Here is a 27028-nt window from a genome sequence, read left to right on the forward strand (position 1 = left end):
CATACTTTTCTTTTTTACCTCAGAAGTGTTGTCACGTTGTTGCAAGCTACAAGCAATTTGTGTGTTTGTATTGCCTACACAATTAGTCTTTACGTCGCTTCCCAAAATATCACGATTTTTTTATCTTACAATTAGATACCTGTATTTTTATGCTGTACGGTCAAATTAAGTCGTGGTACGCTTTAGATAATGCTAATTCCGGCGGTAATCATTCTGTTTCTATCGAAAAACACGCATGATTGAGCTATTACATAACGAAAAATTAGAAAAAAAATTTTTAAAACATTTATTTAATGTTTTCCAATAGAAATCGGTATTTTTTTGGATGCATTAACGATTCATTAACATGCAGGCCACTACGAAAAAAAAATCGCAGCATTTGAGTAATTTTTTTCAGTATTCGGGATACTTAAAATTTGAAGAAAATATATTAATCTTAATTGTTTAATCATTTTCCATAACGGTATATTAGATGCAGGTAAAAATGTGTGTAATATGCAACGACACCAGGAAGTTATCCAGCCGCCATCGTTGTCATTAATAGTCTGATATCTCCATGGCTGGTGGGACACGTATTCTTGAGAGATAACCCCACCATACAAGTTTAATCTGCCAAACTAGCTGTTTTAACTTAAACATTATACTTTTACGATGTCTTCATGTAAGCCCACACATTTTTTATAAAGTTGGTGTCCGGAGATTAAGATGATTAGTCTATAATATATTAGTGATATTTTCTTCTTTTTATGTGTATAATTGATACTTGGGATCTCTTGAAGAATTCAGTCTCGATTATTTTCTTCAAACTAATTAAAAAAAATTTAATTAAAGTATTTTTATATAGATTGCCTGTAAAAACGTGCAATGAGCCAAATTCTTTTTTACGAAAAGTGCATCTTTATCGAGTGTTTAATGGTATTAAAAGTAATTAGACATATTATCATTTAATAGAAACATTAATTAGTTTTGGGTAATACATTTATATTTGCAATAAAAATATTCACAAATATAAAAAATATTTTTGTTTTATTACGCAACAACAAATAATATGTATGTGTATTTAAGTAATTAATTAAAAATTATTTAAAAATTTGAAAAATGTATTTGCAAACGCGCTTTTATTGATTAATGTTATACACGATAATATCATACACGAAATAAGTTCAGATAGAAAATTGCATGGTTGCAAAACGTAACAGTTGTGATTAAAGTATATACGCTTCTAAAAATTTACAAATATAATAAAACTTCTCCCGAATTGTGACATCACAATTTTTAAAAATTCTTATGTTAAGAAATTATTAGTTTTTCTTATGTTACATATGCACATGTCGTGATCACTTTCTTGCGAGTATATAGTTTATAAATATATTTAAAACTTATTGTTTCATATGGAAGTACAAAAAAAAATGAAAAATGATTCCATTAATAAGTATTCGGCGAAAAGCAGGTATCTTTGGTACATGAAACCGCAGTGCTATCAAGCGTTGCTTGTTAGATGGTAGCGGAGGAGTAGCATGGATTATACGACGGCGGTGAGATCATTGTCCCTGGCTGGTGAGGTTGCATGGTGAGGAATGGGGCGGGGAAGGATGAAATGGAGAATCGGCGCGCCGAGCAGCTTTCAGGCTTCAGTCCGTCCGTACGAGCAGGTCAGATTGGTATGTTCGTGCGCGTTCGCTCGCTCGTTGTACTTGCTTCTCGATTCGCGCTTGCGCTCACGTTGCATGTTTCTTCTCTTTCGGAAAAATTTTTTCGGAGAAATTACTTTTAATTATCAACAATAGGACGGCGGATGACCATCAATATATCGATCTGGTGAACGCAACGATCTCGATCAATCTGTCGCGAATCTCATTGCTTGGATTCGTCGTTCACCTGTATTAGCAATATTCTGATCTACGTTTGCTTGCTGTGGTAAGTCTCTTTCACAATTTGCCGGCCGATTTATGTGTATCTCGAATGTGTAGCGAATAACGAAGACACGAGGCGAAGTAAAACGCGGGCTGAGTTTGTATTTCTCAGCGATGAAATCGTCACCGCGTTGAGGCGTCGCATGTAAATTTTCTTGAGTATTTGTGTTCGTTAGGTGTATCTGCCTTCCTACTCTTTGCCCGTGAAAATGAGTATGTAGTTACCGCCGTCATATCGCGGCGTTACGCAATATTTAAATTTGTATTTTTAGGCTTAGAGACACACACTGTTGCGCGCGCATACACCATCGCGCTACACACGCACCATACAATTGATGATCTTATTATCGAAACATTTAAATTCATATTTTAAAAAGACACGAATTAAAGATCCAAAAATGTTCGAAAATGTTTCATTCTGTAATAGAATTTTTATTTTGTCAATTAACATTTAAGACAGCGTCGACTTTGGTTTTTTATTTAGAATGAATGAGAAAAATAACCTTTTAATAAATAATAAATTTATTAAATATAAGATAGAGAGAATAATAATGCCTTCAATTGATATTTTATGTAAGTTTGAGATATTTTAGTTCGCTCGTTTTTCCGCACTTTCTTTTTAATAGCAAATTTCAAATAATTTGTATCGTAAAATATATTTCACAGATAGAATTATCTGATAATCATTGCTTGCAAGTATTTGCATTACGAAGATTTGAAGTCGAAGCTCGTAGCACATATGACAAAGTTGGTCGAAAGAGATGCGTTAAACGGGAATGTAAACTGATGCGAGTTTAAAAGCAGGCGGAAGAAAATGTATACTTCATATTTCTATCTAGTTTTATTTGTTGTCTTGTTCAGTTTTATGTCTCATGTATGGATTCTTTTAACGTTAAACTGATTCACATAATATTTGGGCAAACCACCAGTGGAAAATCGGATCGGTTAAACCGACGCAACATTATACAATGTAATTTATTTGGGGGAAATTGTTTGACAATGGACAGCATTGATCTAATGTCAATAGGCGCGTCATCCGCTAATCACCAAGCAAGTACTTGTAAATTTAAAAAAATTAGATAAATAATGAAACATTAATTTTTTTAACATTGAGAGAACTGATATATTTGGGTATTTTGAAATTTTACTACATAACTTATTAGTTTCTTATATAAATAATGTAAAAAATTCTTTTACATTCTTTTTCCTTATACAATAATTATGCAACAAAGATTTATTTGTTCACATCCTTTTCTCTATTTCTCGGTTTTTCTTTATTTAAATAAAATCATTATTTAACATTATTTACATAACATTATTTAAATAATGACTTCAAAATAAAAACAGTTTTTAAAATTTGTGTTTTTTAATATTTAATCTTGAATATTAAGTCAATCAACTGCTGCTATCGATAAACTCGTAAATAAATGAAAAAATGTTGATCCAGTGTTGATCCGTTCTTTGTCAACAGCAATGCATGAGAACTGAATAAAAATTTATATGACGAAGCTATGATAAAGAACGTGATGGCGTGTTCAATGTTAATTTTAATACATTCTGCAGCGTTGCAAGACTGTGTGACGTTCGTAGCTCTTTTGATCAAAGTATTTGTTGGCGAGAAGTTTCGGCCCGATAAGACAATGTAAAGACAGACAAGCAATAACGTAATTTAAATTGCATTATCATTAATTGTCGGAAAAACTGTCGCGCAGAAGATGACTTCTGTTAGCATTGTGTCACAATGATTTCGAAGATACACATATTATTGTCAAGTTTTATCGCAATAGAAATGAAAGATAAAGATATTTTATTTAGTTGATTGTATATAAATCAAGTATAAATTGTACACATTAATTTTATTATAATTTATAAAAAAAAATATATATATATATACACTGAGAAAAATGTTCTGTTTGATTCAACAAAACAGATTCTGATTGAATCTACTAGAATCTTGTTGCATGAATAGAAATTCTAATAGATTCAACCAGATCTGTTTCGTCCAAAATCGAATAGACGATTTGTTGAATCAAACAGAATATTTTTCTCAATGTATATATATTTATATATATATTTTAAATTATCAGTTATGTAAAGATCAAACAAATGAGAAATTTGCTTACATTAGACACATGATTGTACATTTAAATATGTATAGCAAAGTATTCGGTACTTGCACAGTCGTCCGCTGGACTGTCTTGCTAACTATTAACATCTAGTTACAACAATTACAGTCTCAGAGTATTGACCTCAACTATATTCTATTATATCGGACGAAATTTGCAATGTATTTTACTGAAGTATTTCACTGAAGATGGTCAGATTGTGACCAAAATGTATGAAAATTGTTTAAATATAGAAGATTATATATAAAGCAAATACAACTGGCGTTGGCTCGATATCCTCTTCATCGTCGTTAATTTATTCGGTATCTTTTATTGGTGGGAAAAATGGTCAACACACACATATGCGGAAGCTATATTATATGTTATATCTAAGCGAATGAGATGATAAATCACATGGATTGCGTGAAATTTTAAGACAAAGATTTATTGATCGTCTGATCGATTGATCAAACTTAGTGCATGCAATATATACGATGAGAATAGTTTGACCCAGACCTTAAGAGATTTCGAGGTCGGCTGCCACGCGTCGAGCAGCTTTCAATATATTTCATTCGTTTAGCCTTGGTAACGCAGTGGATTTTTAAGCTTTTTCTTCTTTCAAAACTCAAGTATTTCACTAAAAATATCTCTAAGAAAGTCTGTCTAAAAGAGACAAAAATAAAAGCTATATTTATATTTTATTCGGTGGTTTATTCAATGAAGGCGACGGATTTAGATATTTTCTAAATGTTTAGTATTTTATTTAAAAAATTATGTTCTTAAAAAAATAAAATATCTGCTGAGATTGTCTCATATAATACATTTATAATAAAATACGCTCATTATGTACGATTTATGCGCTCTTAGAAAACTAAAATAAAATAGAAGCGTTTGAAAGAGAAATTTTTATGACTTATGATTAAATACAACTATTGGAAAAGAAATCCATCTATTAATTTTTGGATTAAGAAGTTTTTATTACACAATGATGATAAACATGTGTAGTGTATTATGCATAATAAAACTAATTTTTAGAAATTAATTATTATATATTACGGAATAAATATTTTATTTTTTATATACTACTTTTATATACTACTATTTTTTATATAATACTTTTAATTTAATACTACTGTAAAATTATATTTTTAATATTTTTCTAAGATGGTTATATTGGAAAAAATGCATTTTGGGATAATCTATTTTTTTATGTATCTACATCTAATTATTTTCTAAATTTTGAAAAATTATTAAACCCACTAATAACATAAAAAAACACGTATATAATAACATTAAACGTATATGATAACATTACATGATCAATAAAAATTACTTCTAAATTACGCGATTTAATTTAATTTTGCATTTCAATTTAATCTTTTGCTTACAAAAATTGTTAAACTAGTAATCTCTACCTTTTAAAAACTTTTTTTTAAAATAAAAACTATTTGTTTTGTTTCAGGAAAGTGCCGTTAGAGTAACCCTAGACTGAACCATACACGAATAAACGCTAACTTCGCTCGCAACATTGCCCTACGTGAAAATAAAGAATTTCCAATCTTGGTTGTCGTTATTGTCGATCATTGACCCGATTACGTGTGCCCTCACCGTTTCAACTTGGTTGAAATGTTCTGCGCACGATCATCGAGAGAAGAAACGCAACGAAGCCGGAGATGTAAGTTTCTGTTCGTGTGAGACGCAAGAAGAACGATCGAATTGAAACGCGCCAATGAGCTATGATATCCGTCCTTGAAGATTCAAGCACGTTCGGCATGGGATGCGTTGCAACTCTTTCGGCCGGCTAGTCACGAAGTAATAACCTCGATACTTGTATGATATTGTTGTGGCGCTTCGAGGAAGATAACACTGCAAGAAAGAGAGAAGGGGGAGAGGGGAGAGAAAGAGAGAGAGAGAGAGAGAGAGAAAGAAGGAAAGAGAGAGAGAGAGAGAGTGGGAGGGAGGGGGGAGGGGTCGGCGCGTTCTTTAATGGATGATCCTGGTTGCATTCTGTCGGCTGCAAGTCGTCGTATGCGAGGAAAACGAGATTCGAGAGAAGGAAGAGAGACCTTGAAATCCTTTGGCTGTTGCGAGGGTTTTATGGTCATATGAGAAGGTGCACTAGAACATTCTTGGGCTTTTCGAAATGGTTCGGCAATATCTGTTGTTCGCTCTGCTCGTTTCGACGCGTTCAGAATGATGGATTAAAGTCAGTGAGCGACACGTTGTGTGGTGAGATTGATGCAAGATTAATCTCTCGGTGATATGTATCTAAATGCATCAGTGAATTGTTCTGAATAGCGCAGAGAAACTGAAATATGAATGAATAGAGACGACAGTGTATTGGTGATAGTGGTAAAAAATCAGAGATGTCGCGAATTTCAAACCGCATCGCCACGATCGGCGCGACCGTCGCTATCATATTGCTCGTGATACTACTGATAGTCTTGTGGTCGGACGTGCGTAATGTGGATAAAATCGAGAATCTCAGTCAAATGCGGAAGAATTTATCAATTAATAACAATATTGATGAGACGCAACAAAGGCAGATCAGCGGTTCGCGCGTTGCCACGACAGATTTGATTATGTCGATCGAATCGATTGAGCAGAATTATACAAACGAAGGTGAGTTTTTTTTACTTATTCAAAAGGCTTGCGCTTTTACTTATTCAAATCTTAGCGCGGATCTGTATAATTCTGATCCACTTTTATTTTTGCATTTATTCACTTTTTTGTGGATGGATTTTAAGCAAAATGGCAGATATTAATTGCCATGCAGGCAACAAATTTTGTATTTTATGATTAGTAAACTACATCAGATGAAAAAAATACATTTATTTTTTTGTGGGGCAACTAATGTCCATGATTACTTGCGTTTTTCTCAACTGATCATCAGTTGTATAGTTATTATATAATATGTTCTATTTGTGCAATAATACGTAACGATAATTGCGATATTGTCATTAAAAAGCCACAAGATAAGCATAGAAGCCTACTCAGTAAACACAAGCTAACAGTAACATAACATCAATGTTATAATTTCCCACTCAACAACGTAACTGCAATATACGCCTTGCACGTAACAATTATATTGTTGAGTGGGAAATTATAACATTAATGTTATATTACTGTTACTTTGTGTTTACTGGGTGAATTTACAAAGGTTTAGAGAGAGAGAGAGAGAGAGAGAGAGAGAGAGAGAGATACAAAACTAGATTTAAAAAAATTTTTTGAAACTAATAGAGAAAAGGTGGGCAGCCTCGTTAATTCGATACTTAATTCAAACGTGTTTTGAAAATTATTATTAATGAGAAAATAAGATAAAAACTGGTTAAAATTAAAGGAAATGTATTTTTCTTTAAAATCTTAATCTTAAACATAAAATCATGATAATATTATAGTGTGAAAAAAATGTTATAACAGTAAATAAAAATAATAATTTTAAAGTGGTGGGTAATTCTGGACAGATAGTTTAATTATTAGCAAATATTTTTTTGCCACACACATCGCAGTTATAAGCAAATTGATGCTGAATTTATAAATACATAATTCTCATGCATCCAATGTATTGTATTAAATCCAATATTTAAATGTTTCACCACACATGCATTCAGTTTTGTCGCTGCAATTTTTATTTAATTGATCCATTAACTTTTATGTTTTTTTTTCTAATAGAAATTTTTTAAAAATTGATATTATTTTTGTAGATTATGGATGTTAATATTTCGATTTTTGAGTCTTCCGTTATCTCGTATTCAATCTTCTTTGACAGTTGATGGCAAAGGCACAAAATTTTTTATGCAGTTTTAAAATCTTCAGTGAATTTACTAAATAAATGGTTGTAGGTTTTCGGATTTATATTGTTTGTAGGAACTTAAAAAACACAAAACACCAATGTTATATTATCTCCTTTCTGATGTTAGTTTCTTCTTTATTGATAGTACACGTTGACTTTTATGAACGCAAGATACTAGTTCAGGATGTCATTTTTTAAATCCTACAAAAAGTTCTTTTGTTTTTTATAATTTATATATTCTTATTGAAAACGCTTTCCTTTAAACTTTTTAACTAATATTTTAAAAAAATTTATGAAAGACTATTCAGAAATTTCATTCACAAGAGCAGACAAAAAAATATAACAGTAGTCTTAAAAAAATCAGAATATATTTCTAAAATGAAAGAAATGGTTGCGGATAATGACACATAGAAGATAATTAAAAAAATTTCAATCAGAACACTGACAAATGATTTCCTCTCAGTAAGGTAAAAAAAAACAAATATTACAATGATTATAAACGATTTATAAATGCTAGTTGTTTAACGACGGAATCTTGCCTAGAGCATACGGGATGCTAGAGACTCAAAAATCAGACATTTCAGAATTATAATATATATAATATATATCTTATCTATTAACAGTATACTTTATTTGTTAGCAACATATGTACATAATATACGATCACTTACGACAGCATCTCTAAACAGTTATATTACCAATAGTCATGAATTTGTAAAAAGATTTAAAAACACAATAATGAAATCAAATTACAATGCAAACTAACCTTGTTAGTGTCACTTTTTAAAAACATTCCAACAGGATCGGCTGTTAAAAGTATTTCAAAAAGATGGAAAGTTCTTAAAAAAATGGAAATTTATATCCAAAAAGCTCAGATTTCACAAGATAAATTCATTATAGCTATTCGATTAATTCTTAACTTTAGATTTTTCAAATTTAACAACACCATTTACAATAAATCTTTAACATTCCCATGAACTCACCACTCTTCTATTATCGATGACATTACAATGCAAAATTTCGAGGAAGAGGCAATAGAAAAGTTACGAGTAAAACCTAAAATATATTATAGACTTGTGGATGATATAATATTAGTTGCACCCTTAATCATTAGAAGATATTTTAGACATATCTATAGTCTAAACACTCAGTTAAAAAGTTAAAAACTGAAAAAAAATGTAAAATGACATATCCATCAGCTAAATCGACGACTACGTCGTCGTAACTGGTGCCAACCATCGAGCGAATTCATCTTTTGCTCTGAATCTGATGATATGAGTTCCTTAACTTTACGAATTTAAAAAAAAAATTGTTTTAACGATGTAATTTGGATATATTTAAAAAACATCGATTTTTTAAACCCTTTAGAACTTCTTCTTAAAATAGATATTTTTAAACCCTCGGAACCTCTCCTCTCTCTTAAAATAGATATTAAAAAACATTTTAGGAAGTAAACAACTGAATTTGCTAAACATTTTTATATCAATTCTATAGCTTTTCTACAGCTTGAATTATAATATTTAATTTTTTCTTCTATAAGATAAATCCTCTTTCATATTTTGACATATAATTTGGTTTTCTTACATAATTTGTATGTTTAAGTTTCCAATATTTTTTGAAAATTAAATTAAAGAAAGGCATGCTCCTCATTCAACAAACTTTTAAATTTGATTAAGCTATTGTGTTTGTTTTTGTAAGTTTAGATTTTATCACTTTAAATCTCTTCTCTCTATTATAAAAATACTATTAAATTTTAAACAGTAGTAAGATATTGTTAATATAAAAGCGTTTTAGGAAATTTTAAAACTCTTTTGTGATACTCTAACAATAAGTAGTGCATATAAAAGAATACATAGTGAGAGATATATAATATTTTTCATAGTTCATGCTATTGATTAAGTGCAATTAAAAAAAAAATGAATTTATGCACACACACTCACACACACATACACACGCGCGCGCGCGCATATCTCTTTCTCTGCACAATTATACACAATTTTTGATTGAAAAGTATCATTAGTATTTGAAATAAAAGAAATTATATTCGGCTGTTATAAGATTCTATTTGTCTTCTTTCCTCCGCGCAAATGTTCCGAGAAACGATATCATTGCAATAAGGTAGATATACATTTTCACGAATTCGCTGGGCATGCTCGCCTTGCTCGAAACGCATACAACGCATAATCGCGGCTGCCTCGTGTGACATCGTACGTTGATAAGAGACGTATTCGCATACGGCCACGTTGGCAGCATGACACAAAACATCGCGCTTATATGCGAGTGGTGGTCGGTTGCGATATGAACTCATAACTTGGAAGAGAGAAAAGTGAGGAAACATTTGATGTATGTAACTAAAAGTGTAGCCGCGTGCACAAAGCAAACGTCGCTAAAAATACGTGCGCTGCGAAGGCTCGTGTTTCTGTCGGAATCAGCGGATGCGAATATCACGCGTTTTAACTAAGCACTACGTTGTCCTCGGCAAGCATCTTTTGCGGCGTTTGTGCACATGTTTCCAACTTTTTATCAATAAGAGATTGAATGATACGATTCCCACAAGTACATATAGGAAAACGGGTTTAATTAAACTATTTTTCCAAACAACATAAGTATCTAGAAAATATTGTAAAAAAATCTTAGTTTTTCCAGATGTTTTTCAGACATTTGGGTGTACCTTGGGTTAACTTTGATGGTTTTTAAAAATTTTTTTATATATATTTCATAAATTTTTAACTATTAATAATGATAGATTACTACTATTATTACTACTATTTCTATTTATCATTAATGATAAACTTCTTCTCGTTAAATACCGCGGGAGTGACAAAAACTGTGGGATCCTGATCTCCGTTCGTACACATACAACCTCCCTCCACACACACACATCAAATTTTAACCTGGAAATAATCACCCTAGTAGTTCCGTATCATTTAAATGAGACTTTGATTGTTAGTTTATGTTAATTTATATAAAAAAGCAATATGCAGACACATTGCAACTGCAATTCAAAAATTAGGATATAATCTTAGTTGATAATATTAGTGAGATAAAATTTTTTAAAAATGTTTATAAAGGAATACTTACTTTATGGTACATGTAAAAAGAAAGAAACAAATTGAATATCGAAGAAATATTAAAGATGGAAATGACACCTATGAATAATTGGTACACGAATGACACACATTAGGAGAAGTAATTGCGCCATACTATAACGCAATCCCCCTACGTTACTGGAATGAATGTCTCTTTTTCTTTCTTTTACCATTTAGGATTTATTCGATTCACATACTTATTTCTCAATTTTACACTATAACTCCGCTCGAGAAAATATGAGAATATTAATATTTATACTTGAATAATCTTTTTTATGAAATATAATTGGAGAAAATTCTATCAATTAATCTACGAGTTGATTTTGACAGTTTGCTATCTCATTTCTTCCTCTGATATGTTTATACACGTTTCGATATTCGAAAGACATGCATTATGCTTTATTTGTATTATTTGATTTGTAAACATAAATGTTGTTAAATAATAAAGAATAAGGAGCCAAAGAGCCAACAGGATGCCTCAGAATAACCATGACAACGCTCCGCCATGAGCTGAACAAAAAAAAATGCTTTATTATTTTGCCATTTTCGCAATTAATTATTGAGAAATTAATTACAAAGGATTGGCGAATGAGCGCGGCGAATGAACGTTTCGCGCGAGTAGACCGTGGGATGTACGCTCTAGGCGTGTCTGCGGCGAGTGTTACATAGCGATGAAAAGTTTGATCGCACGGCGAGGACAGGGGTAACGCGCGAGCAACGAACGCGAGGAGAGGCTTTATCTTTCGTTAAGTTTTATCTTTCATTAAGATCTTGATACATTTTGTGTATTTAGATAATCGGAAACTATAAATGCAGATTAAGACAAACTCGGGTGATTTGTTTTGACAAGTAAAAAAATTTTGGTGTGGTTGCGTTAAACAAGGATCGCTTAAATAGGCACACGAGTTGACGAAACGTCCTATCTTTCATCGGCTTAAGAGCCGGGTGATATTTGAAGCACTGTTAACTTGTAGAAGTTTACTTGGGTGCGAGCTGACGTGTCTGAATGAGCAGAGAATGAGTAGGATGCGATATTACTGCCAGACGTTTAAGGTTCTTGTCTGTAAACATTTCTACCGATCTGCAGAACTCGGAACGCCGTGTTTCTCGGCAGGATATATCAGTCGTCCAGTCATAATTTTTGTCTGAAATTATTCGAGTTAAAATAATTGATGCCAGCTGACACTTTGAATGATACGATAACATTGAATGGTCTTGAACCTTAATGTAACGCATCAATATCCAGTTATTTTAAATTGCCTTTTTCGTTTCGTTTATCGATTTTACTTTTAATTTGATTTTGGTTTGATCCTTCTACTTATGGTTTCTTCAAAATTTTATGTATTAAGATTTTGCTTTTGTTAACAAAATTATGTTTTAGTTACTTTTTAGATAAATGATGTCAAAATTTAAAAATAAAAGAATAGATTTATCACTTATTGATTTATTTTGGTATTCAAGAAAGGTTTGCATAATAGAAAATAGATTGTCGTTGATTTGCTACATAAAATTGTACATAACAAGCAGTTTTAAATTAATAAATGTCACAATCAATGATTATTTTTTTATTAATTTGATATTAATTCTATATTTATTGTTTATTTTGTTCTTTTTCTTATTATAGAAAATGGACAAGCAAATTGATAAGAAATTTAATTTTAGATATATTTCTTTTAATCAAAATTTAATCAAAGTCCATTACTTTTTAAAGTTTATAGATTTTATTATTTTTAATTTTGACCATCAAATTTAAAGGAAAATTAAAATAACTTGAAACATGTTAGCAATCAAGTGTATATAGTAATTAAAGATATTTGGAAACAAAAATTTTATTAAATTGTACATTTTGAACATTAAATAAAACATAAATTAAACGATTCAATGTATTTTTTTTTTGTTCTAACTAAAAAAATGATTAAAAAGTATGCAAAATGTTATTAATAATAGTTAAATATAAGCAAATTTTTTGTTGCTTTGCAATTTCAAATTTTGTAACATTCAGATTTTGTAAATTTGAATTTTTTATTATATTATAACGTGTGTGTTGACAGGAATTTAATGACGTGTCGCTCAAGGTCATTCAAGGCCAGACAAGATTACTCGAAGAAGCATTTGGTCATATTGAATATGAGTTGATGAAAGTGTTCAAAAGTCCTTGAGAGAATACGAATATGTAACCTGCCATAAACTCTGAATGATCTTCTTGATTCAGCATAACGAAAAATATTAAAATGCAAACACATCTTTTATTTTCTGCTTTGTATAGTTTATGACCCCTATAATATAATCATATAAAAAATATAATTTGCTAATAGAATTTATAGCTTTAAATTTATTTTTTACTTTACATAACACCGTTTTTCTCAGGAATGTTTTTTTATCATTATGTATTATATATATTTTTTTAATATTGAAAAAATAGAAGTGTTTGTATTGTGCAATGGACAAAATTTTCAAGTTTCAGTTAATTTGCTTAAATACACTTATGTGTTTTGATACATATTAAAGTATTGGTACATCTGGATTGGATTCGCGAGATGTTCGATATAATTTATTATTTTACTAACATTGCTTTTTATAGAATATAAAGTAAATGTCTTATTGTTGATGCCGGAATGTTGAAGAGATTATCATTATTGAAAATATAATTTTTTTATTAAAGTAATATTGCATTGAGTCGAGAGCTGTATTTCAATTCTAACTTCTGTGTAAGTTTTAATTCGTTAGCGGTGCTCGGAATTAGTTGCATATTTCAAGTAATTTTTATATGTCAACATTTCCTTAAGCATGTTTGGTGACTCGTTACCAGATTATTCCGAAAAATAATTATTATCTCTGGTATCTCTATACGTTGATAATGCGAAGAAGATTCACGAGGTGACTATTAAGGAAATTATTAAAAAAGAAACGCGTTAACAGTATCTGAGTGATATGGAAATCTGAAAAAAACTCATTTATTTATCGAATAACTCTTAACGTTCGGCGCTTATCTTAATCACTACGGCGCGCGTGAGAGAAAAGTGAGCGTCGATCACGAAAATTGCTTCAAAATACAGTATGCATTATTTTTTCTTTGAAATGTACGAAAAAAGATACTTGTACAATCACTAATAATTCTGATTAAACGCGAAACACCATATTCTAAATATAAGAGCACATTCTGCAAAAATTGATGAATCTTTCCCCGACGGGAAGGTTGCTCGATCGGATTTTGTTTATCATGTATGTGATATATGTGTGTGTCATTGTGAAATGTGATACGTGTTTATATGTATGTTTGTAGTGTGTGATTTGTGTGAAATTGTGTTTGAATGATTTTGTTATTTGACGTGTGTGGATCAGTTAATGTTGAATGCTTGGATATCTAAATGTGAGTGATTTGTTGTGCGCTTGAATCGTGTGCTATTAATTTAAAATCACTCACATTCAAACATTCAAACACTGATTCACACACGTGGCAGAACAAAAATCATTCAAGCAGACAATTTCACATATATTATACACTCTAAATATACACATATACATGCGTCACACTTCACATTGAAACATACATATACCACATAATGTGCAAAATTCCACCAACAACCTCCCCGTCGTGTACATTGAATAATGTGAATGCCGGCGATGCTTACCAAAATCTTGAAAAATACAAGGGTAATTTTGAAACTCGATAACTCAGCTTCTAGGCATGGTAGAATAATGTTTCTGGTGCCTTTTGAAAAGAGAAATTTCTGACTTCAAAGTCTATGTGGTAACATTTTTCGTCCCATTCTTGTTTTTCCCGTGGAAGGGAAAAGTCGTGAAATATCCAGGCTTTTTGTATGACCTGATTTTGGTCCTCACAAAAAGTACAGTTCGTTAAGGCGAACAATGTCACTCTATTTATATTAAAATCAAAGCTTTATCTTTTAAAACGCATTCAGAAAAATTGTTCTATGATTCCCCGACGTTGAGATACGACCTCTTGAAAAAAATTCGCAAGTTTTAAAGCGTTCCCTTAATTGTGTTGTGCGTAGTATATAAAAATTTATAAAGATTTTTTAAATTGAAACTGAATTTGAATCTTTGGTAAAAGTTCTCAAATTTAATGTAGGCGGACGAATTTCTTAAATAGTATGGGCAATTCTAATATAGTACACGCAAATTTGAGAAATTATTTTCTTTTTTTGAAGATTTTAAGGTCTTTAAATTCGAATCTAATATTAAAATTTTGAAATTTAAAGGAATATTTTCATAAAGTATAACATAACAATATATTATAAGATTTATATCATTTAATATTCATATCATGTATAAATTAAATGCCAAAGATTATATTTGAATTTAATCATATTTTATTTTAGGTTTTTTAATTTCTATATATATTTTTGATTTACATATAAGAATTATTGTACATTTTAAAATTAACAATTGTTCAAACTTTTAAAAAGTTTTATATAAAATATATTAATTATATTATGTTTATACACATTTAAAAATTACAAAATTTTTACTACAGAAAATAGAAGACGTGGAAGCAATTACTGTTATTGTTAAGAGAATTCTTTAGGGGATTACAGCACGTAAAATAAACGCCATCTGGCACGTTCTATAGTATTTTTAGAAGTATTGGGCTTCTTAGATGAATCTTAAGTTTAGGAAGTTGAGACGGAGAATTACAATTGTTTTTCGCAGTGTTAACAAACAATCCCGTATGTGCAGCAACAGACTGCAATATGCAACGTGCCGAAAACGTAAACTTCGTTATGTATGAAATTTAATGGAGTATTGCAAAGAAACTAAACATCCTTTCGTACATTTTTAATTCTTAGAGGAATTTTTCTCAAGGAATTAAAGATATAAGTAGCTCATATGCAAAAGCTCTACTGTTTATTATTGCAAATGCAGTTTATATAATTTTATGGTTTATATAGTTTATTCCATAATTTTATGGTATTACATATAGTTATGCATAATGTTGAATGTTGCATAATATGCATAAATTGCAATTATGAACAATATTGAAATGTATTTTGTTTTGTCCGTTTGCATTTTTGCACGCCGAATCATGAATTATTTTACATCGGCATGCAAATGATATATAAATTTATACAGAACGGAGACTTCCGTGTTCGTAATTCAGATTTAAAGATATTTTGATAAATTTAGTTTCGAGATTATTTAGAATTACACAATCAGATCCAATCGTCTTGACCTAGACATAGCGTCAACATGTTGCTACATAAATTTCTTCATATCACATATATGTCAACTATTAAGAATTCTCTGCATATCTCTATTAATGTCATCCGTTAGCATTTATTGTCAAATAAGAGACTCCAATGTGAAAAATTTTTTGAAACGGTATTTTCAAAGTAGCTCACGTACTCTCGTGTGTATATTAATTGTATATTATTACAATATAAATTATTGTATAAATTTTATAATAAATATGAATTTATATTAATATAAATACCCAGGTAGCACATGTTTGTTTCATATACCGAGTGTCTCAAGCGTCCGGCAATGGTCAAATATCTCGAAAATAAAAATGTATAAAAACAATAAAAAACATTTTAAATAAAAGTTGTAGGGTTTTAAGTAGCGCATTAAGTAGCAATGTTAGTGTGAGTTTAAATAGCATTGTTAAGGTCACGTAAAAATTACTTTGAAATTTTTAAATAGAAATCCCCAATAAAAAAAAAATCAACACGTGTGTTCGTGATGTACGTAAAATAAAACCTGTAAATTTAAATGGTTAGTTTATAAGAGATTCGCGTTTTATCTCATGACCCCCGTGATTCAAACCTGACATTCGATACGTCTCGCGAAAACTGTCGTGCGTAATTATAGAACTGTGCGTATGCGCTATGTATTTCTCCAGACGCGTACTCCACTGCGGCCATATTATAGGTAGCTCTGATATAATTAGGCATGGCGGTGCTTTGCTGCTTTGTTACGCGAACAACTTCCGCAAGGTTTTATACTTTCCATCGTTGAATATAGATTAATAAATATGTCTAATCGCGCGCTTATAATAAAACGGAATACATAATAATGTAAAAAATAAAATTGTTAATCGCCTGGTAACCTCGGCAGCTTGCCAGAGAAATCGTAGAATTCGCTGGCCGATCATTATACATGCGGTCACTCAATTTGTACTAATAGATCGATTTTTTAAACTGCTAATTAGTATATTCAACATTCAAAAACAAAGTTGTATCGTATCTTCTTTTATTAAGTTTCATAAAAATTAGATTTCTTCATGATACTTTTTTTTCTAAGGAAGAATGAAACGATAACAAAATAAAACACAGTGAATGTTTTAAAGAAGAACGGAATAGTAATAAATGCAATAAGAATTAATTAAATAAAGATATCGAAACAAAAACAGAGATTTGATACTATAAATTTATAACAAAAAAAAATATATGTAGTAATGTATGTAACAACAATATATAAAAAAGAAATGTAGTTATCTACATACGTAACCATAACATAATTGGATGCAATATAGCATGTTATATAACTAATTGTAAGCAGGAAATTGTAACTGATAAATTTTTTATAAGATTTCAATGATGACATGAAAAATAAATGCCATACAATTAATTATTTTTTTATATTGCAGTGCTTTCCGAGAGTACACAAAAGAGTGCGAAGAACTCTAATGATACATCATCGATCAATGTATTGTCATATACTAAAGACAATCTGGAATACATCAAGCCGTTAAAAATTAGTCAAAATCAATATGAAGATCCACGTAAGTAGTAGCAAATTATATACAGTTAATATATATAGTCGATCTTAGTCGATAAGTGCTGTCTTGTACCGAAAAAAATCGGTTTTTTTTCTTTTTTCTCTGCGCATTTGCTAAAGTTGAAACTACGCCTACATTCTAGACTCCACCCTCTGATCCTCCTCCCAAAATTTCACAGCGATCGACCGCAGGGGTGATTCGGAAGATATCCAAAAGAAGTTATAGATAGTTTTATATTATTTATAAATCCCACAATATCATTTTTTCTTCATGTAGTTTATAATCTGCTTTATTTGAAACAAAGTCTTTTGCTTTCAGCCGAGAAATATTCTACGGCAAAGAGGCATCACAGTGGTCACTTTCGGCACACGTCGGCCGAAGTCTGGGATCCTCATCCGCAATACGAATTCACCGCCTTCGGCAGACGATTTCGACTGCGATTAGCACACGACGCTAGTTTCGTATCTCCTGACATAAAAGTAAGAATAAATCGATAAAAAGTATCTTTCCGTTTCGTAATAATGCTTAAGTACGAAACTTTTAACGTTTATCCGGAGCAAGCTTCCACTGTAAATTGCTTCTCTTATATACACTTGGTAAAACTGCTGAATAGGGAACTCCGCCCCCCCCCCCCAAATGTGTCAAAATTATTGAAATTGGAGGTGGCATTTTAAGTGTAAATAATTACTCTATTTTTTAATCAATTTTTATATAGTGCGAGAGCAGCGCAATCATACTGTATTGTATTTGAATAAAAAGTTTTGATTTTTTATTATTTGATGAAAAGGAAAAGTGCACAACCGTATGCAATAAGAAGGCGCACTGTAATTTGTTGGATTGTTTAAAGAAAAACGTGGATAAAAGTTCTAATTTTATTTATATTTAAAAGTAAATCATCGAATTGAAGCAGTATTGTTTCACTTTACTAAGGAAAAGGCACTTTGTTCTGGCTAGTTAAAGTAATGATTGTTTTAATTGAGATAATACAAATTTATTAGCTTCGTTTAGTGATACAAATTAGTACAAATTTAGTAATAATTGTAATTTTTTTTCTTATTTTTAGTCTTGCTAACTTCGTATTAAGTTCACAAGAGCGACTTTCTTTGAAGTAATACAAAATTATTTTTGATGGGAAAAAGTAGTATAAAAGTAGTATAAAACCACTCAATTCTGCTTATTTGATTCTGTTGGCTTAAGAGAGCGTTTTATATTAATTTTCTGCTGTTATAAGAGACATATTTTTACTTAACATAGTGACAAATCTCGTTACAAGAGACACTTTATTGAATAAATGTATACTATTAAACCAATATGCATAAAATATAGGGGAAATTCCTATCTAACATTAAAAAAAGAAAAAAATAGAAAAATAAAGAATGTAGTAAATGCTTTTGGAAAGTGATGGAGATACTCAAATGCAAGATAACTTTTAATGTTTTTGATTGTATATGATGTTAAAAAATTACGTTTTATTCAGTATAAACTTTTTTTGTTAATAACTTTTTAATAAACAATGATTGAAGGCTAAAATCTTTTTTTGGTTACTCAGAACTATGACTTTGATAACATCAAAATTATAGAAAGCGGAGTTCCTATTTCTAAATAATTATTACTCCGATTTTAGTCAGCCACTTTGCTGACTAAATGACATTGAAATTGCTTAATTAACAGTAATTAATTTATACACTATGACTATGCAGGTGACACACATGAGCGAGAACGTAACAAGCCGGGAAAAAGCCGATCATCACTTAGGCTGTTTCTACAGCGGTTCAGTCGACGGTGATCTAAATTCCGCTGTCAGTGTCAGTCTTTGTCATGGAATGGTGAGTCAGAGATTAAGCTGTATAAAAAGTCGTTTCTATATGCGTTTTACAAGCCAGCTAATTCCAATTAATTAGCAGGATACTAAATCTGCTCTTCACATTGAAATAGCTAAATGTGTTATAATTTTTTATTGCTTGACGAATACATGTATTTTTTATTCTATTCTTACGTTTATAATAGATCCTCGGATTTTACCGATTAATAGGCAGGAACAGGTCCGAAAAATAGATTGTTTTGTTCACGGTAATAAATTTGCCGCGAGCCGTGGAACAACACTTCTTTCACATTTATTTAGTTTTTAAATCCAACTAAAACTTAACTAAAACTTAATTAAAACTTGAATTTTTTAATTTCTAGTAGCTTCTGCAATTATTTCTTAATCATTCGCAACCATTATTTTGGACTTAGAACTCAATTTAACTATTATATTTTTCAACCAATCGCTTTTGTCCGTCATATGAGACACAAGAATCCAAAAACCTATTTTCCTCTATTTCCTTAGTTAGAAATAGCATGCAAGACAGATTTTGGTTTGCAGATCGTCCTTTTGTACATTTTTCTGCTTATTTTTGTATCTACATTTTGTAGCAAAGCGACCTGTCTTGTCGCACACATAGCACTTTGGAGCTTTTGTTTATTTTTTAATTGTATCACTCGTTATAAGAATTCCTAATCTTTATAAGAATTCCTAATCGTTATAAGAATTCCTAATCTTTCAAGACTCATTATCAGAATTAGGTTTCTACTCTTCAGGTAATCCAGCTAATAATGATGCTCCTATCATTTCTTCTTTCATTGCAAATTGTAAATAAATTGTAAATTGTAATTCGTTTAAACGTTGCAGTAGTTGTCATTTTAATATATTTATTTGCATTGGCACAATCTGTAAGCCGTACTGAAGTTAGAATTCTTTCTTGCCTTTCTTGTTAGAAAGGTGTCCTGTGTCTTCATGTCCGTTGCCTTATGCTTATCCCACGCTTCTTTTGTTGTGGCTGTGCTCTGAAGGTGCCGTGAAGGTGCCCTGAAAGGCTATGCCTGTAGTTTAACTTGTCCAGTGCAAGTATTATTTTCGTTTTTACTCGTTGACTTTTCTTCACGACTACTATATATGCCACGTCGTCTATGACGCAGCCCCAAAGGTTTTTGCTCTCCAAATATGCCTTCATTGCAAATTTCCAACTTGGATAATTTTTATGACCGATTAGCTTTTCAATTTGGAAAGCACTATGATCATTTGATACTTCCACGTTTCCTTCAGCATGTGATTCTTTTTCCACGTGATTTCCTTCATTTCGTTAATATATTAATATACTTTTTCTAATATATTAACTTTTAATTTACTTTTACATTTCTAATAGAATAACTATAATTTTTTTTTTTGTAAACTTATTTTGTATGATGTGATCTGGTTATATTTTCAGTGCTTTAAGTGATCAATGAAAATCTTCTATTTTTTTTTCAAAATCTTTTTGCATTTTTTTGCATTTTTCTGGGAGAATGTTGAAGGGAAAATGATATAGAAGAAACTTATTTTTTGTTTGTACTTAACGCTTTTAGCAATTTGGGTCATGCTTTAATTTAACCATGGCAAGGTTAGAATAATCAATCGACCGTCTGTTTCAGACGTAGAAATAGAAAGAAGTAAGCACTCGGTTGAGTTGCGAACCTTGTTGTCTTTATTCTTGATAGTGGGCCAAGCCTCTCGACCTAATTACTCGACCCCTTGCGAGACAGTGAATCTCAGTCGCTATCCCAATCATCTAAATACATCCTTACATTTGCTTTTTTCATTATTTTCCTCATATTCGTAGATTTTTTTTGTTTAATATTTAATATTATTCTTTTAGCTACAATGATAACACATTTTCATATAATTTGATATTACAATAGTGAGTATAAATTAAATATGCGTAGTAAAGATTAATTTAATCAATTAATTAATAATAGCTATCGAACTGTCGCGATTGTTGGTGCGAAATAATTTATTTTTATATTAAAACTATGTACGTCCACTGAGACATTAAAATATACACCAATCTCAGATTTAAGATACTTTAGAGTACAAAAATTCGAGTACAGTATTCGAGTAATTTCACAACGGAGATTTAATACAAATATTTACTTTTGTAGATAACTTTGTAGGTAACTATATTTCTTTTTCAATAGTGAAACATATTCAGACGCGTTTATGCATGAAATTAATATCTTAAATTATTTATTATATAGACAAAATTAAAATTTCTAAATTTTAACATAAAAAGAAGACATTGTCTGCTCTCGAAGAGAATTAAAGTTTACATTTAATATTTAAGGGGATGGAGTGACAGCCAAATTTCAACGCAAAAGCGCCATTATTTAGATAAAACTAAAAATCAGATTACCGATGTAATATCCGTGTATATGTATTTGTTTAGGTTAGTAATTCACTACTAACGTGTGGTCTATGTATGTGTTGTCGGATGGTTTCTAAACAAACGCTGCACTTCCTCAACCGAAATTTTGTCATAAGGCTGCAATATAATACGAGACGAAACAGGCATATTCAAGGTGTCAAATAAATATAAACTAAATATGATAAAATAATATTTGAACATGATACATATAATACATTTAACTGCAGAAAAATGTTATATGCTTTCTTATTTTTATTTTTATATAATAAATACAAAATTAATTAATTAATTAATACATGCATAAATATATATTTATCTTTATTTTGTATTTTATACAATAATGACTGGAATAATAAATATCTTTTTCGGGCTCCTAGGTTTGTTTTACACATCTAAATCGTATAACTTTTATATAAAATAAATATTTGTATAAACCAATAGTTTTTTTGTCAGTAAAATTTCTAAATTTTTTTTTATTTTGCGATTTGAAATCAATCACCCATTATTCTATTAGCGTATGTACTTTAATCACGCAAAAGTATTTGTGATTCTACAGAAGCAATAAAAAAATATTAACATTTTGTTGATAAAAGACGACTCCAGGATTCCCTTAAACATTTAGACGCATTCATGCATCAAATTACAGTACATTATTTTCTCTGCGGACGCGTGAGACACGTTGCAGCCAGTCATCTTTTATTATGATGTATTATGTGTTCTGCGTATTAAGCGGAACCTAAATAAAGATAACTAGCTCGTCTGGTCCGCTATTCTAACCGCCTTTAATTTAACAGCTGACTCTGCATGCATGCGAAACGTTATGCACGCATGATGCGTCTCGTATATATTTTTCTGAGTAGCACTGCTTGAAACATTTTTTCTCGGTATTACTTTTCTCGGTATAACTACTCTCGGTATAACTACTCTTGGTATTGCTTTTAATCTTTTTATATCGCATCATTGCGCGATCAGGTTTTGATGTTTTAACATAAATACAGGTTTGCAAAAGCGCGTGAATCAAAGCATATCACAATCAGCAAACAAAATTGCATTCCAAAACAAATGTATCGTAGATATTAAGGATAATGTATCAGTATTTTTGTAGTCTGCTTTATATGCAGGGCAATTCGTATAAAGTGATCGATGTAAATATTTCCAAAATTTGAGGCATGTGAAAGAATTGTTTATATAAAAAATGTTCAATATTGAGAGGGGCGTCGTATGATGGAAACGATTTATTTTGTAGGTGGAGATGTTAAGGAGATTTCAAAATCAATTTGATTTTTTTGAATGCTTACTTTTTAATGTAAAGAATTACGAACATAACGATTATTCGCATTGCGAACATCTTTTGTCGCACACGGTGTTGGCGCCGTACGCCTGCATATTATAGCGTCGTATCACTTGTATACAGATAATTAAGATTTATTATTCTGCATACTTCATTACTGTATGTCAAATGAAGAAATTCTTGTAACAGTATATTGAGGCTACGAATTCGTAACAGAAACTGTATGTCTAAAAATACTTCTATAAAACAAGCAAGAGGAAAATATTTGCTACATATCAACATAACGACAGCATAACGACTTTTCTTGAAAATTCCTAAACTGGAGAAATACGAGGAACTAATTCTATATCTGTAATGAATAAGTCCTTACTGGCGTCCGAAAATCACGTGTCATTCGTGAAATTTTTTTATAACTTTAATATGTAAATAAACGACGGCTAAAACTTTTATTCAAGATTATGGTCTTAATAACATATGTATATGAAAATGAAGACGATCAAGCCTGATTGTTAATTCAAAACATTTACCACCAAAATAATTACTTTTTTGAAAAAAAAAAAAGATTATTTATTTCACAATTCAACTTATGGTTAAATTATGAAAAATTAATGATATCAATTCGTACTATAAATTATAAGTGTTTGGAATAGCTCAAGTTTGCTCTATATTCCCTTCTTTTCCGCAACGCACGTGCTAAGAATAAAAAAAATAAATAAATGAGAGAGTTCATCTCCGTTAGGATGTTTAATCGAGAAGTTAACGTTAGCAGAGTTAGCAGAGTTTTGCGGTTAAAATAACAACGGACAGCGTTTCGTTTGTAAATAACATTCTTCTAATAGCATTCTATAAGTTGCCGTGAGTTAAAATAAACGGAAACCCAAAATCTTCTCCTATTTCACGTAAACGCGCAATGTGTAATGTTCACAATACACTGCATTTATAAATAATTTCAACGAAATTTTGTCTAATTGTTGAAAAGTAAATTTTTAAATCTAGGAGTTTTTTTTTATGCTCCATCGAAAGCTGTAGTAGTCACATGAAAAATTTTGTTTCCTAAATATTATGACAGTTAAAAAAATATGTACTTAAAATCGATTTTCTCTGAAATAAATAAAAAAATGTTATTTTATACAAGCAGCTAGAAATGTTTTAAAAATATATAAATACAGAGTGTCTCAGAATAATGGGATTAATTCTCGTGAGCGGGTAGAAGAGAGTAAACATTCGTAAAAAATCGATAATTTTTCGAGGGAAGTTTATTAATTATGCTGTTAAATGTGTTAATATTTGATAAATTTTATTATGTTTTCTAGACTGGTCATATGAAGACATCAATGGGAAATTATTTTATTAAACCTACTGAACAATGGCGTGAAGGTGACAAAGACTCCCTTGGATCATCACTGCAGCACGCAATCTACCGTGTATCTTCGCCATCGTCCAATCTGAATAATGATTCTAACTTCGGAGATCAAGTTAAGAATCGCAACTGCGGTGTGATAGGTAAGCCAAGTTTTACTTATTTATTTTGAATTCTTTTAATACTATAATACAGAGTTGCGCACGACATTCTTTGGTGGACGACGATCAATTGAAGGCTTTGGTGGAAACCGATCCACGCACAACAGTTCGCGATCTTGCAGAAGAGTTAGGCGTAGGGAAAACAACAATTAAAGAATACTTGAAAGCAATCGAAAAGAGAAAAAAGTTTGACAATCATCATCCACCAAAGAATGTCGTCCACGATCCTCATGATCTTCAAGACTAACGTCTCTATCACAAAAGTTTTTGAAGCAATGTTGAACTGTACGTTTGTTAGCGCTTTTCTCGCCCCACTTCGGTGATATTCCGAGCTGTACTTTGGTCAAGCTTGAACCTAGAAAAAAATCTTCCGAAAATTTGGTTTTTCCATATTTTTTCAACAGTTTGAAATTGAGCAAAATTGATATTATTAATAAACACAAATAACATAGTTAGATAGAGCATGAAATAAGCTTTTAACTGATATATTATAATAATCAACATATACCTAATAAAATAATTTATTTCAAAAAACGTTTCATCAAAACCGTAATTATTTTCCGGCCAACCTAATAATTCGCTCGAGAGATGTCGGAGTCATTCCAATCGCTTCGAAATCTTTCGAAATATTCCCATAATAGAAATCTTTCAAGTTCTAAATCTTTCCATAATAAAACAACTAGTCAAAAACGGAATTATTCCGATCATATTGGAATTTATCAGCAGCATAAAGTTCAAGAAAATAGAAATAATATCACATTTATTTATCACGTTTTGTAATGTTAAAATCGCAGCAATACACGTATCAAAAATTACAAATCCATTCTTTTCTCATAAAATGCACCTAAAATATTTAAAATAACCGCTAGAAAGTTTCATAATATACATTATATTTTCAATCCAGTGAAAGTGCATATCATTCGTAATATCGCACGACGTAAAAGAAACGTAAAAAGCAGAAATTATATTAAAAGACTAATAATTGATTGAATCAAAACTTGAAAGTTATATAATGCTTTTAACGTTAATACATTCCAATCCGTGAAGTTATGAAAAACTATCGACGTTGGTTATCTTTAATGGTAGATTAATTTATTTCTTGTTTCCTCTTTTCTGTTTTTATCAAAAGAAAAATTAATGAAAATTGAAAACTAATATTAATAATTAAATAATAATATTTATTTATTATTTATTACATTGTTTAAATTTTATAAAAATTTTACATAGGCTGTTTTAAAACACTGCGCGCAGCCGTTGAATTAAGCATAATTTGAACGTAATTTTAACAGATTTTAATTTATATAGATTTAATAAATAATAAAAAAATCTATACATTACATTATTATATTTATCTACATATAATAATATAAAAGAAACTGCTGCTGATATTATATGAACGATCGATTCAATTCTTTACAATCATTATCAATGTTTACAGATTACGATCTGGACGACACTTCCTCGCTATTGATGGGCAATAATTCGGCGCATAAAATTTACGTCGGTTCGCGAGAGCGTAGATCATTAACAAGAAAAATCATGTCGTCGGAACAGTTTTTCAAAAAGGAGGACAAAGAATACGAACGGTTAATCGAGCAAAGCGGACATCAGGATTTTTTTCAAGGAATGGACAATGATGAAAGGTATAAGCGCTATAAATATGTAAATTTTGTAAGTCTTGACTCTGATAATTATATATTATAGAGTATGCTCCAATAACCTTGATTTTATTAATCTTAGACATTATGGCATAAATGGAAGGACGATAGAACGTGAAAGCTATCAAAACGAGGATTACGTACAGGACTCAGAGATGGATGCAAATCCCTTCGTGACGTGGAGACCGCGGCGAGCTTTACCACGTGAATACTTCATCGAGGTAATGGTAGTAGCCGATAAGAAGATGGTGGAGTATCACGGCAACAGTTTGATCAGCTACATTCTTGTATTGATGAGCACGGTGAGCATATGTTTTCGTTGGGTCTTCTACTTCTTGGGTCTTGGATTTTATGTTATTTCTATTATATCTATTTGCTTTTCTGGAAGGATAGGTTTCACGAATTTACAAGGACCAATCTATTGGCAATCCAGTCAGCATAGCTGTGATGAAGATCATCAAAATTAACGAGGTATTTGGTGTCAAACATAGTGGAAGCGACGGGATTGCAGCAGCCGAAATGTTGAAGCAATTCTGCCAATGGCAGAAGCGCAACAATCCAGACGAGCCCTCCCCAGAACATCATGACGTCGCGCTTCTTTTAACTAGGTTTGTGTTAGAAATTTACATCGTAAAATATAAATTCTTATAAGACTGCCGCTGATATGTAACACATTATTGTGTAAAAAAGGCATTT

General features: G+C 30.8%; 1 protein-coding gene across 4 annotated transcripts in view; it reads left to right on the plus strand.

Moving 5' to 3' along the window:
- The first annotated feature begins 37 nt into the window (after positions 1-37).
- Positions 38-27028, plus strand: part of AdamTS-A (ADAM metallopeptidase with thrombospondin type 1 motif A) — a 47900-nt gene continuing 20909 nt past the window's right edge. For 2 of the 4 annotated variants that reach the window (XM_067347467.1, XM_067347468.1), the window contains exons 1-9: positions 40-1917; positions 5481-6640; positions 17511-17645; positions 17961-18121; positions 19343-19468; positions 24467-24656; positions 26113-26317; positions 26415-26634; positions 26726-26940. In XM_067347467.1, the coding sequence (XP_067203568.1) occupies positions 6385-6640; positions 17511-17645; positions 17961-18121; positions 19343-19468; positions 24467-24656; positions 26113-26317; positions 26415-26634; positions 26726-26940 (1508 nt within the window). In that variant the 5' untranslated portion in view covers positions 40-1917; positions 5481-6384. Of the gene's footprint in view, positions 1918-5480; positions 6641-17510; positions 17646-17960; positions 18122-19342; positions 19469-24466; positions 24657-26112; positions 26318-26414; positions 26635-26725; positions 26941-27028 lie in introns of all 4 variants that reach the window. The other 2 variants (XM_067347469.1, XM_012364140.2) reach the window with 2 other exon arrangements.

The sequence above is a fragment of the Linepithema humile genome, chromosome 1 (genome assembly GCF_040581485.1).
Source record: "Linepithema humile isolate Giens D197 chromosome 1, Lhum_UNIL_v1.0, whole genome shotgun sequence".
Lineage (NCBI taxonomy): Eukaryota > Metazoa > Arthropoda > Insecta > Hymenoptera > Formicidae > Linepithema > Linepithema humile.